Source organism: Lagenorhynchus albirostris, chromosome 4 (genome assembly GCF_949774975.1).
Source record: "Lagenorhynchus albirostris chromosome 4, mLagAlb1.1, whole genome shotgun sequence".
Classification (NCBI taxonomy): domain Eukaryota; kingdom Metazoa; phylum Chordata; class Mammalia; order Artiodactyla; family Delphinidae; genus Lagenorhynchus; species Lagenorhynchus albirostris.
Window position 1 is genome coordinate 84,727,025 of NC_083098.1, and position 14,144 is coordinate 84,741,168.

At 37.4% G+C, this 14,144-nt stretch overlaps 1 protein-coding gene and 1 non-coding gene across 2 annotated transcripts in view; one reads left to right on the forward strand and one right to left on the reverse strand.

The window, feature by feature from the left end:
• The window catches only part of KLB (klotho beta), a 35,108-nt gene extending 20,964 nt beyond the window's left edge, over nt 1–14,144 (reverse strand). The window contains 1 exon segment of the mRNA XM_060147312.1: nt 13,320–14,144. Within this exon segment, the coding sequence (XP_060003295.1) occupies nt 13,320–14,144 (825 nt within the window).
• On the forward strand, nt 2,553–2,692 carry LOC132520124 (U4 spliceosomal RNA). Its single transcript, XR_009540488.1, has one exon. It is a non-coding gene; the product is annotated as a U4 spliceosomal RNA (small nuclear RNA).

Below are 14,144 nucleotides of genomic sequence, written 5' to 3' on the forward strand. Positions count from 1 at the left end.
ATGTCCAGGGAAGATCCTGGCATAGAATACTTGTTGAATAAATGCCCACTATGGATCAGCTAGTTTGTTGGTGACCTGACATACATTGTTGATAATACAGCCTCTGCAAAGCAGGTTTTATTTTTCCCCCATTTTAGAGAAGAAACAAGTTCACAGAGGCTAGGTAGTCATGGAGACAGGATGTGAATTCAGGCCTCTCTGATCACTATACTAAACCATTGTGCTTTCTGTATGTCCCACCAGTTCTAAATTTTGAGTGTTGGGGAAAGGCCATTTGACATGAACCACAGCATACTGTTTTAAAATTATATTTTCTTTTGGCTGTACTTGGTTATTAAAAGAATTAAACAGTCCTAGAATGAGGGTCCCACTCTCACCTGTTGAGAATAAAATATCTATATGTGTCTGGAATTTAGGATCACCTAGAAAGTTCATGGAGGACCTGCCAGCAAATTTGAGGTATTCAGAAAACCATGTAGTTGTCCAAGTGTCTAGTACAGCATGTAACATTTATGTGTAATTCCCTGTACCTCTTTCCTAGAACCAGCGATGTTGACATTGGATATTGTCCTTACTGGTGTCAGAGGCTAAATAAGTCCCTTAGGAACCATTTCTACACTTGACTGTCTTGACCAAGGATGGTGATCATTACACCCTTGTCAATGTTAGACTGAAAGGGCAGGGACGCTGTGGTTGCATAGCAGTTAGCCCAGCATCGCCTTTGAACAAATCATAATTAAATGGTCCTTAAAGATGAGTGACTTTCATGATCAAATATAACAGAATAGTGGTTAAATTACAGAACCATAGAAAATTTACAATATAAACAGTAATAAGAATGAACATATATTTAGTGCTAAATGTGCTGAGCACTATTCTAAGCACTTTCCATGTACTATCTCATTTAATCCTCATTTAAATCTTGAGAGGTAGGTACTATTATTATTCCCGTTTTATAGGAGAGAGAAGAGAGGTTAGGTAGCTTACTCATAAGCAAAGTCAAGCCCAGGCTGTATTGCTCCAAGTTCTGTGTTCTTGCCTGCTAATTAGAGATAGAAGATGGACTTTAGAGATCATTTGGTCCAGTTCTTAAAAACTATCTATTATAGATAAGATGCTTAAGCAAAAGAAATAAGTGACTCGGGAATTCCCTGGTGGTCAAGTGGTTGGGACTCTGTGCTTCCACTGCAGGGTCCCGGGGTTCGATCCCTGGTCAGGGAACTAAGATCCCACAAGCCGCATGGCACGGCCAAAAAAAAAAAAAAAGAAAGAAAAAGAAAAAGAAGTGACTTGCCCAAGGTCTCAGTTAGTGCAAAGCCAGAATTAGAACTAAATCCTTCAGCCTCTAGATCACTGTGATTTCTGGACATGATGCAAATTAAATTATGAGCTTTTGAAACACACTTTTACATCTTAGACTCAAAGGTGGTTGAACAGGCTGTGCAAATGCAAGGGTATGTAACAGACATGGCACAAAAACAAGGGCCAGTACATTGAGAAAGCCATCTGACAGTGTTTGGGTGCCAGGAACACTCTAAGAGACAATCTGAGAGTCATGGTTTTGATTATGCCTTCATCCAATCCCCTCAGTCCCCAGTCAAACAGTTCCTCGGCATTACCTTCTGTTCTGCTTAATTATTTTTCCCCTTCAAGAAATTATACACATCAGCAAAATCAAGTTTAGAGAAATTATTTTTAGTTATCTCTTTCCTTCAACCCATGGCTATTTTTTTAAAAAATAAATTTATTTATTTATTTATTTTTGTCTGCGTTGGGTCTTCTTTGCTGCACGTGGGCTTTCTCTAGTTGTGGCAAGCGGGGGCTACTCTTTGTTGCGGTGCGCGGGCTTCTCATTGCGGTGACTTCTCTTGCTGCAGAGGACAGGCTCTAGGGGCGCGGGCTTCAGTAGTTGTGGCACGCAGGCTCAGTAGTTGTGGCACACGGGCTCAGTAGTTGGGGCTCGCCGGCTCTAGAGCTCAGGCTCAGTAGTTGTGGTGCATGGGCTCAGTAGTTGGGGCTCGCTAGCTCTAGAGCTCAGGCTCAGTAGTTGTGGCACACGAGCTTAGTTGCTCTGCGGCATGTGGGATCTTCCTGGACCAGGGCTTGAACCCACGCCCCCTGCATTGGCAGGTGGATTCTTTTTTTTATTGGAGGTAGGAGTTTTTATTAATTAATTAATTTATTTTTGCTGTGTTGGGTCTTCGTTTCTGTCCGAGGGCTTTCTCTAGTGTGGCAAGCGGGGGCCACTCTTCATCGCGGTGCGGGGGCTTCTCACTATCGCGGCCTCTCTTGTTGCGGAGCACAGGCTCCAGACGCGCAGGCTCAGTAGTTGTGGCTCACGGGCCCAGTTGCTCCGTGGCATGTGGGATCCTCCCAGACCAGGGCTTGAACCCATGTCCCCTGCATTGGCAGGCAGATTCTCAACCACTGCGCCACCAGGGAAGGCCTCAACCCATGGCTATTATTTTATCCTTTTCTTCACTCTTCATTCATTTATGTTGATTGATTGCTTAAATTCAAGTCTATAAACACTTATTTAACAAACACAATGTAGCTTTGTGCAGTGGCAGTATCATAGCCAATGAGGTTTATCCGAGGCATGATTATTGCTAATTGAAAATTTTCCTAATACCCTGCCATGAAGACTTGAAATATAGTTGCCATTGGCAATTTTTGAGAGTCTCTATGGAGACTGCTTAAAAAAAAAATGCAAGTCACCTTAGTAGGCATTTAGAAAAAATATTAACAAGATAGCTCCTGCCTTCAGATGAACTCTGACCTCTAGTAGGAGAGAGAAGTATAGAAATAAGTAGAAGAAAAACAGTATACGTCTACATTTCAATTAATTAGAAATGATAACAAAAGCTTAATGTAGTAATATTCAAATTTGTTAAAAAAATGACTATATGTATATGCTTATATATACATAGAAAAATATTTGGACATTGAACAAGCTGCTAGCAGTTGTTACTTCTAGGGTATTGGATTAGGGAGTATGAAAAGAGGAGAGCTTTCCTTTTTAACTTTATGTCTTTCTGTGTTGTTTGAATGTTTTGCAGTAAAAATGCATTATCTTTGAAATTTAAAAAAGTCATGAGAATTGGTTGAAACAGATGGTTTCTGTCAGTGAATTTAATTGCTCTATGCTATTACTCTTCACTTTCTCTGAAGTTCCAAAAATCTCAAAGGAAAAGAAAGAAACTTAAATTAAAAGTTCTGTTATTCTGGATTTCATTATGTATTTTTACTCCGGAATAATACGTTGATATTCAAAGGTAGAAGGAGGAGGCGTACAATACACAGATGATTAACATGGAAGAAGAACTGATAACAGTAAACCCAGCTCTTTATTTAAGATTCAGTCACATAATCTGTGGTCAAGATATGATGCTACAAAGAACCAATGAATGGAATCCTCCAAATACTAAAAGATCCTGGTTTTCATCAGCCTTAAGGCTCCCCCAAACAAGTAGCACTATTAGATCACCCAGGAAATCACTTAATTACTTCTGTGATTCACTGTTTATTGGTTAGTAAGTTAGAGGTTCTGATCTATTCTCAGCATCCCTCTACTTTTCAGCAAGAGAATTGCTGTTAATGTTCAATAATTTTAATTACTCCTTTTTAACATAGACTATTGTCTAATATTGAGTTTTCTCAGTAAGATTTTTTACATGCAATTAAATGATACATGTATTATAAACGAGTGTGAAGTTTCCCTCAGTTCATAATTTCGTCATATCTAACACTGTTTCCACTACTTACAATATTTTCTGTTCTCCAGTTGGGCCTAATTTTCCATGTATGAGAGTGTTCATATCAAATTAAGCTGTTTAAATACGATCATAATGTTATTCTCTGAACATTTATAATTACATTTATTTAAACCTGTTAATCATTCACTGAAGTATAACTTTTTCTACTTAATGATTAGAAAAGGTAAATACTGCTCTCTTGAAGGTTATAAAATACCAATTGCCGTCTACAAATAGTTTTTTTTTACATGACTCTTCTGTCTAACAATGGTATTCTGGTTATTGAAACTTTTTAGCAATTCTTATCCGAAAGCTGTTTTTACCTTTTATTCAAATTTGATTAGGAACATCTATAAGAATACTAGTTTTAACTTGTTTGATCATTATTTCCTATATTTTGTTAGAGGTGTCTTAGATCCTAATGAAGATGAGTTGGGATAATAATATAGGTACTACGGGGAGTTCCCTGGTGGCCTAGTGGTTAGGATTCTGGGCTTTCACTGCTGTGGCCCGGGTTCAATCCCTGATCAGGGAACTGAGATCCCAAAAGCTGCGTGGCATGGCAAAAAAAAAAAAAAAATATATATATATATATATATATGTATTTATATATATATATGTACTATGCATTAGCTAATTAAATGAATGATTGTTTTAACATTTTTAAACTTTAGATGGCATCGCAGAGGACACACGTATGTGATTTCACAGCACTTTAATGGGACACTAAAGTTTTGAGCAAATAAAAAGTAAAATCATGGGGACAAAGGAAAAAACTAATGGTTAATGTATGGGTCAGTAATAAATTGTTCATAGGTTTTGTGGACAAATAAAACATGTAGATAGATTTTTAAAAATAGATCTTTATTGGAGTATAAGTGCTTCACAGTACTGTATTAGTTTCTGCTATATAACAAAGCGAATCAGCTATGTGCATATATATGTCTCCATATCCCCTCCCTCTTGCGTCTCCCTCCCACCCTCCTTATCCCACCCCTCTAGGTCATCGCAAGGCACCGAGATGATCTCCCTGTGCTATGCAGCTGCTTCCCACTAGCTAGCTATTTGACATTTGGTAGTGTATATATGTAGATGCTACTCTCGCTTCGTCCCAGCTTCCCCCTCCCTCCCCGTGTCCTCAAGTCCATTCTCTATGCCTATGTCTTTATTCCTGCCCTGCCACTAGGTTCATCAGTACCATTTTTTTTTTTTTAGATTCCATATATGTGCATTAGCATACGGTATTTGTTTTTCTCTTTCGGACTTACTTCACTCTCTATGACAGACTCCAGGTCCATCCACCTCACTACAAATAACTCAATTTCGTTTCTTTTTATGGCTGAGTAATATTCCATCATATATATATGTGCTACAACTACCATATGACCCAGCAATCCCACTACTGGGCATATACCCTGAGAAAACCATAATTCAAAAAGAGATGTACCACACTGTTCATTGCAGCACTATTTACAATAGCCAGGACATGGAAGCAACCTAAATGTCCATTGACAGATGAATGGATATACATAGATTGTTTTGGTCTTTTTTTTTCTTTTTGCGGTACGCGGGCGTCTCACTGCTGTGGCCTCTCCTGTTGCGGAGCACAGGCTCCGGACGCGCAGGCTCAGCGGCCATGGCTCATGGGCCCAGCCGCTCCATGGCATGTGGGACCTTCCCGGACCGGGGCACGAACCCGTGTGCCATGCATCGGCAGGCGGACTCTCAACCACTGCGCCACCAGGGAAGCCCTGTTTTGGTCTTTAAATAGGGAATATGAGTCAAATATCTATTGAGTCTGCATCAACACAAGTGGCTGCAATGGAGTTGTAGGCTGTAAATCGTTTTTCACTGAGGCTAGGTAGCTGATTCATGTCATTAAACCTGCTAGCTTGGATTTGGACAGATGAAATTTAAATTTTGGATCTGACACTTATTATGAGTAAAAAACCCACACTTGTACAGCTTTGTAACCTCAGGCAAATTTCTGTGGGCTTCAGTTTCATCAACTATAAAATGCCTATAAGAATATCTACCTGGCAGGGTTGATGTGAGAATTGAATGAGCTAACATATATAAAGTACCTAGTACAGTTTCTGACAATACATTAGGTGTGTGAAAAAAATTCTGCTTAAAATAATAGTTATTAAGAATAGTATGATAGAATGTCAAAAAGTTATCTGTAGTAATTGTCTCAAGTCTCCATCTTAAGACTTAAGACCAATCTCTGTCCTTTATGCTCCCCATTTCTGTGTTCTTTTTTGTTTGTTTGCTTGTTTTTGGTGTTGGCGGGGATGTGGTGGAAGGTAGCAAGTAAGTTTGTTTTTAACCTTCTCACTGACAGAAAAGCTTGGGCTAGTTTTTTAGCTACAAGATTTAGCAAAAATTAATTTTAATGTATTGTCTTGCAACCCAACTTTAATAAGGGAGTTTTTAAAAATTCCTTTTTTTTCCCATGGAAAAAAAACGTTTCAGACGATCCTTGAAGACTTTGCTTCTGTCTAACCAAGGCAAGCTAAAAATGCTCCAGCTAGAAACTCCATTTCAAAATATTACACTTAGTCTTCAAGATATAGGTAGGGGGGTTGGGCCAAAGAGGTTTAAAAATGACATTTAATCTATTTAAATGTGCCTGTGAAACACTGCAGCCTTCTTGTTCAAGAAAGCAGGGACTTCCCTGGTGGTGCAGTGGTTAAGAATCCGCCTGCCAATGCAGGGGACAAGAGTTTGAGCCCTGGTCTGGGAAGATCCCACATGACGTGGAGCGACTAAGCCCGTGAGCCACAACTACTGAGCCCACGTGCCACAACTACTGAAGCCCGCGCACCTAGAGCCCATGCTCCACAAAAAGAGAAGCCACCGCAATGAGAAGCCCCTGCACCGCAATGAAGAGTAACCCTCCCTGGCTGCAGCTAGAGAAAGCCCACGTGCAGCAATGAAGACCCAATGCGGCCCAAACAATAAGTAAATAAAAAATAAATAAATTAATAAAAAAGAAAAAAGAAAGCAATGCAGCTGTCTTTTGCCAAAGAAGGCTTAGCTATAAATCATGTGAATGCTGGCTTTTTCACAGCTATTTTTGCAGTTTTAGCACTAAATTTTGGTTAAGAATTTTGACAAGTCCTTAAGAAGTGTACTATATAAAGATGATTGTTTTCTTTTCTTTTCTTTTAAAAATACAAAATATTCTCATTACTTTCTTATGTATTTTTTGCTTTTGTCACAACACGTAAAAATCGAAAGAATAGTATGATGACCCCTCAAAACACATCTCTCAGCTTTAAGGATGATCAACATTCTGCACCTTGTTTTGAGATGGGCTTTCAATGTAAACTTTTTAATAGAAGCTGGTATACACAGAAATTGATTTGCATGTTCTGAAAAGACTATATGTTTATGCCAGTATCTGGGTTGGTGTGCGTGTGTGTGCATGTGTGTGTGTGTGTGTGTGTGTGTGTGTGTGTCTGAAGTCCACTTTTATTCAATTACAATTTTAAGTACTTTCTGGGGCAAGGCAGATCTCCCTTAAATAGAAAATAATTAATATTATTTATTTAACACCTAATACATAAGCAGCTGCTTGTGACCTTCTCTGAGGAAATGACGCCAATAAATGCTAAGACAGAGTTCCTCAAAGAGGTGGAAAAATAGGGAATAAATCAAGTCTTATCGTAGGCTCAGGAACAAATGGGTGAGGCCTTGACCTAGAGTAGAGTTTCCCAACATTTCTTGTCCTGAAACCCTCTTTCACAGTATTAAGAAATCTCTTGAGCTCCTGAGGAATTTAAAAAATCATTTCATTATTTGTGTGTGGTATACAAACAAGTGTTGACATATATTTTATTTTATATAAGTCTATTTCTTTAAAGATTGTACTGAAAAGTTTATTTCAAAGAAGTTTAAAATATTCAGAAAATAAAATACTCATATATAAAATACTCATATACATAAACATAAGTATTGGTATTTTCCCATTTAATAAATATTTTTATATTTTTAAAATTATTTTAATTACATAAGAAAAAGCATTTTATGACACATTTTTAAATGACACAATGTGTTTGGTTTTACGACTGAATATATACTAAAATGCAGAATAAAATTTACATATTCAGTGGTCTTTTCCAAGGCTGGTACACCTACCTCTTTTTGTATGGGATATGACATTGGGCATAACAAAGATGAACATTTTTTTATTTTAAATGTTACATATTTATTTTAAGGATATTAGAAAATACTGGTATTTCGTGTATAATAGGATATAAAATTTCCTTTCAAAATAACCTGTTTTTTTGGCCACACGGTTTGTGGGTTCCCTGACCAGGGATTGAACTCCGGGACACAGAAATGAAAGCACTGAATCCTAACTACTAGACTACCAGGGAACTCCCCTCAAAAGAAACTTTTTTTTTTTTTTTTTTTTTTTTTTGCGGTACGCGGGACTCTCACAGTTGTGGCCTCTCCCGTTGCGGAGCACAGGCTCCGGACGCGCAGGCTCAGCGGCCATGGCTCACGGGCCCAGCCGCTCCGCGGCACGTGGGATCCTCCCGGACCGGGGCACGAGCCCGTGTCCCCTGCATCGGCAGGCGGACTCTCAACCACTGCGCCACCAGGGAAGCCCCAAAATAAACATTTTTAAAGAAAACTGTTTTAATAAATAATAGTGCATGTGGTACTTGGATATACAAAGAAACAAAAAAGCCAGCAAAAAAGCCAGCATGAAGTGATGCACAAAATACCCAAACTTTGTGAAACACAGTGTTATGGCATCAAAAATGGATAAATATTTATATATTTATAATATTGCTTCTATAACATTCTGTTTGAATTCTTGAATTTTGCTCTTAAAAAAGTACAAGCTTTCAAAAGTAAGTTTACTGTTTTGTTCATAAATAACTATATAAGAGAAATAGTTTGGGGCAACTCTTTCAAGTATTTTACAAATAACACAAAGTTAGTAGGAACAGTCTTTATTCCCAAAGTGTGAAAAGCCAAATTAGATACAATCATCAACATTATTTCCTCATTTAACATTTTTAAAAGAATTGTTCGTTCTCTAAAAACATCCTGATATGGCATAAATTAGAGTCTATGTATGCGACTTACAGGTCTGGTGAAAATCTCCTTGAGTCAGTTTTGTAAAACTGAGACAATTTTACATCCCTCATACTGATTCTATTTCAAACTTCTTGTTTTTTATGTTTCATGTCTTTAACCAGTTGCCAATTTATAGGTTTAAGTCAGTGGTTTTCATGGGAGGGAAGGGGGAGAAATTTTATCCCGCCCCCCGCCCCCAACTCCAGGGGACATTTGGCAACGTCTGGAGACAATTTTTGTTGTTGTAACCCTGTGGAGGAGGGTGCCACTGTCATCTAGGGGTTAGAGGCCAGGGATGCTGCTAAACGTCCTGTAATGCACAGGACAACTCACGACAAGAAAGAATTATTTGGCCCAATATGTCAATAGCGCCCAGGTTGAGGAATCCTGGTACTATGTAAACAGTTCACATCTATGAAAGATAATAATTTAAAACCATGAAGTGGTCAGAACTATCATGGAAGCTGGCAGTATTTAGTGGAGAAATAAACTGAATGAGTTACCATCTTATGAGCAATCTCATATCCTCCAACCTCCCTGCATGTTTACTCAGAGGCTCTCAGATATTTCATTTTAAGGAGGAGGGGATGGAATCTATAAATTTCAGTTATTATGCATATTTACTGCTTTAAAAATAGAATAAAAACCGACACCATTATTGCCTTTACTAATGTGAAAACTTGTGGCTCTGCTGCTCTGAGGCACGAGTGCATAGGCCAAACAGGCTAGGATCTGTCTCTGGGGTTTTAAAAACTGAACTTGGGAGAGAGAACTCTCCTCTACAAAGGAGAGAATGAGGAGAACCCACAAGAAGAAATGGACATGAGAGACTGAGATAAAGGGCTTCTGAGAGTGTCCTGGTTACTGGGTCCATTCATCCCTGTGATCTGGTTACTGGAAAATGCACATTTTTGCTTGAGCCAACTTGAATTAGGTTTCTGTCTCTTGCAACCAAGAGTCCTAACTTATAAACACACCACTGGATTAATGTAAGCAATATTTCAAGAATTAGCAAGAATGCAATGAAATATGAATTTTGAACTTGAGATTGGTTCTTCGATTACAAGGTTTAAGATAGAAATCCTAAACCACTCATTCCTCAAATCTTAATACCTATCATGTACCTAATATTCTGTGCTATGTGGTGGAAACATAAAACACATGAAAAATAGTCTCTCCTTGCAAAGAACTCTCAGACTAGTTGGGGGAGATGGAAAAGTACCATATGAAAAGACTGCTATGATAAAAGCAAGCACATTTTACTATGGGAGCCCTCAGGAGGGACACTAAGCCTAACGAGTCCAGGAGAACTTAGAGCTGGTGACTGCCTAAATTGAGTATTGAAGGACATTAGATGGATAAAGCAGGGAGTAAGGAGGGTGTTCTAGCTGGATAGAGAGTTGGTAGAGGCTGAGTGGAGAGGAATAGTAAGGTAAAATTAAGGCACTCCTAGTCATGCATTATTGTGGAGTGTAGGGTACAAGGGGTCGGCATTAGTGATGGGGACGGGAGAGGGATGGGGATGGCCAGGAAGGAGGGAATGGAGGCTGGGGTTGTGTCTTGAAGATCTTGATGAAAACTTGGGACTTGATCCCTAAAACTTTGGGAAGCCACTAATGGATTTTATGCAAGGGAGTGACATGATGCTTGGTAGAAATGTCACTCTGTAAATGGAGATAATAATAGGTACCTGGCAAGGTTGTTGTAAAGATTATAGATAATATATAAAGCTATGATTACAGTGCTTAGAGATGGTTAAGGCCAAAAAAGTCACCCTCTTTCTGTTCCAAATATTGTAAAAAACTCAGAGTGGAGCATCTATTAGTCGGAGTGGTTATGGTAAATTTCTACCTGAGAGACTTGCTCTAGGTGCCACCAAGTCCACATAAAGTGGAGTCTAGATTCCAGGTCAGTCTCAGGACTGCCTAGACCATTTAGGTTTCCTGCAAACCAGGACATTTCAGACTGAGTTGGTGTTTTCAGCATCATCCTGGAGCTAGAAACATTGCAATAGGCGCTGTGAAATCTTTTCAATATCTGAGGATTGGGGAATAAAGTGGTCTATAAACCACCCATGAATTTAGTTTTATATTAATTTTTTTAACTCAATAAATATTCTTGGACAAAAAACTAGTCCTAAAGAATGCTTCTTCTGGGTCACAAGGTGGCATAATGAGGAAGAAATACTTCATTGCAACATAAAATATCAAATTAATCTTTTCTATGTTAGAAGGAGGACAGAGAGGGAGCAAGTGAGAAAATCTAGTTCACCTCAGGCCGCCAGACTATTGCAAGATTTCTCTCTGGTGCTGTAAGCCACTGGGTTATGCAGCAGAGTTCACTTTCTAACTAATTACAAGGGACCCCTCATGCTCCTTACGTAGGTTTTTGATTTAGAAACTTTAAAGGGATGAAAGAAATTATTTGGAAAACATAATAATTTAAAAATATAATCCATCAATTTAAAACTATAAAATTTATCTTACTATCAGAGAGTGTTAATCTTGTGTTAGAGGCAGAGTTTATCTTAAATTAGAGGAAAATGAAAAACATCTGAAAATATAGCTTTGATAGGATAAGTTTGGAAGCAGTATCTATTTGTTAGTTATAACTTTTTCTTGTGTATTTTTATCAGTCAGTTTTTAAGGCTTTAAATGAATCACTGAAACATATTCTTCATGATAATTCTAATTGTTAACATTTTTCCAGGTAACCAAAAACTTAACAATTTAGAATATTTTTCTTTACACAAAAGTTGAATAAGCATATATGTGCATGTATTTGCATAGATAACTTTAAAAAGACTATATAAAATACTACTAATACTAGTTTTCTTGAGGTTGGGATTATCAGGTGGGGAGGGAGGGAGAAATTTAAGCTTTTCATTGTGTACCCTTTGGTACAATCTGATGTTTCTCAGTTTACACAAGCATGTATTGTTTTAATAATTGAAAGAACTAAATAAAAGGAATATTTTTTCTAAAATATATATCATAACCTTCATAGTTAATAGCTATAATTTTTCTCCCCTTGAGGCCTATTTGCCAAATCACAGTATACCCACATATTAATAATATGTTCTATATACAGCTATATTCAAAGCTATGTAAATGACCTTGAGATTGTAATGCAATCTGTTAACTGCAAGGGCAGATGTGACTGAACCATAGTACAATGCACACGTGTAATAAACCAGAAAGTTCAAAAAGAAAAGAAGGATTAACATATTTTGTATGTGCAAATTTAGACATGGAGTAATTTTATGTTCCTATACATTTTTCTGTTTCTATATATTTAACATTTGATTATTAAAAAATCAAATTATGTCTCGTAGCACATTATGAAACCCTACTAGTAAAGCTTTTTCCATTTTCAAAAGGTAGCAGGTGTCCAGGGTAATTTATTTTTCCCAAGCAAACTATTTAGCTCAAAAAGTGAAGTCTGATTCTAGATATTAGCCTCAATGTGAGATGAAATCTCTTGAAAATTCCTGAAAGATTGCTCTTTTAAAAATATTCTTAATAGAGGCATCCAATGTTTACTAACGTTGTAATTTATAAATTCCATGTTGACCACAGCTCATTTTACTCTGTAAACTTGGGCAAGTTATTTAATCTCACTAAGCTTCAGTTTGCTCATCTTTAAAATGGGGATAATAATAGGACCCAGTTCATAAGGTTATCATGAGGATTAAATGTGATAATGCATGTAATATGCTTAATGTCATCTGTGGTAAATAGTAAGCACTCAATAAATATTAGCTATTATTTTGCTTACATTTTCACTATTGTTTTAATCATGTTAGCATTTCCCAGCATAAACTCTAGCTTTTGAAATATGCTCCTTTAAAACACTTAAAGCATATTCTTCCCAGTTTTTATGGTACTAGTTTAATTTTAGCTCCTAGAACAAATAATCTCATCTTTTCTGCCATGTAATACAAATAAAACCAACTGTGAAATACATTTATTTCAATTCCTGCATTTAATATGTATCATCAGTTAGCTAACATTTATTTAGCTCACTATTTCTAAATATCACTAAGAATAGCAAGACTAACAACAAATACATATTTGAAATGGTCATGCCTTAATATAAAATTCTGAAATTGTTGCATGTGGTCAGAAAAGGGTTTCAACAATTAAATTTATAGAGGACTGATTTTCCACAGAATGAAAGTAAACTCACATTCTCATGCTCTGATGTATAACAGTAGATTTAAACATAGTTAATTTAAAAAGTGCAATATTTAAGGAAAATAATTGGATTAATATATTAATAATAGCTTAGATAGATAAAACATACACTAAGAATGAAATTTGAGGATAGAACTTGTGAATTAGACTAAAATTAATTGAGTTGATTTCAATAAAAAGAGTTATTTAAATGGAAGATACATTTCTTAGAGTTTCTTTTAAACTCCTGCTCTTTATCCTCTGAAGCTATAATAAGTCAGCTGTACAGTACCTTGATCAGGTTGTGTCCCACGGTGTAGATAGCTGCTAAATTTCCCTTCTCTCCAGGGGCATGGATACCTGTCCCATACCCATGCCAAGCGACTAGATATGGGTTGTGAATTGTAATCCAATATTTGACTCGGTCCCCAAACGTCTGGAAGCAGTATGTGGCATAGTCATTGAAGATATCTATTATGGTTTCATTTTTCCACCCCCCATATTTTTCTTGCAGCACCAAAGGCAAATCCCAGTGGTATAAAGTAACTATAGGTTCAACGTTTCTAAGTACCAGAGCGTTGAGAAGAGTATTATAGTACTGGAGACCTTTTGCGTTAGCAGCTGATACTGTTCCATTGGGGAAAAGCCTTGGCCAGGAAATTGAAAATTGATAAAAAGAAACGCCTAAAAAATCCAGGGCTGATAAGTCTTTTTCCAGAAAAATGTAACTGTCACTGGAACTATTTGTGCCGTTGACATTTTTAAGGTGTGTATGGATGAAATGATCCCATATAGAGGGTCCTTTTCCGTCTGTCTTCCAATTCCCTTCCACTTGAAATGCTCCAGTCCCAGCACCCCAGAAAAAGTTTTTAGGAAAAGTGTCATAGAGAAACAGCTGACTTTCATTTACCGGACTAAAATTAGGATTTTTAGACCATATAGCTCTTCCGTCTCCAGAGAATCCAGAAACAGCTCGAAGGAGAATAAGTGCTGACAGGATGACAGATCTTTGCAGTCCCCCGCTGGACATTGTTTTCCTATAGCGTATGTTTCTTTCATCGGTGCTGAAGAAAATCCATTCATTCCCTGGAGATCATGCCGCACAGCCTGGCTTCAT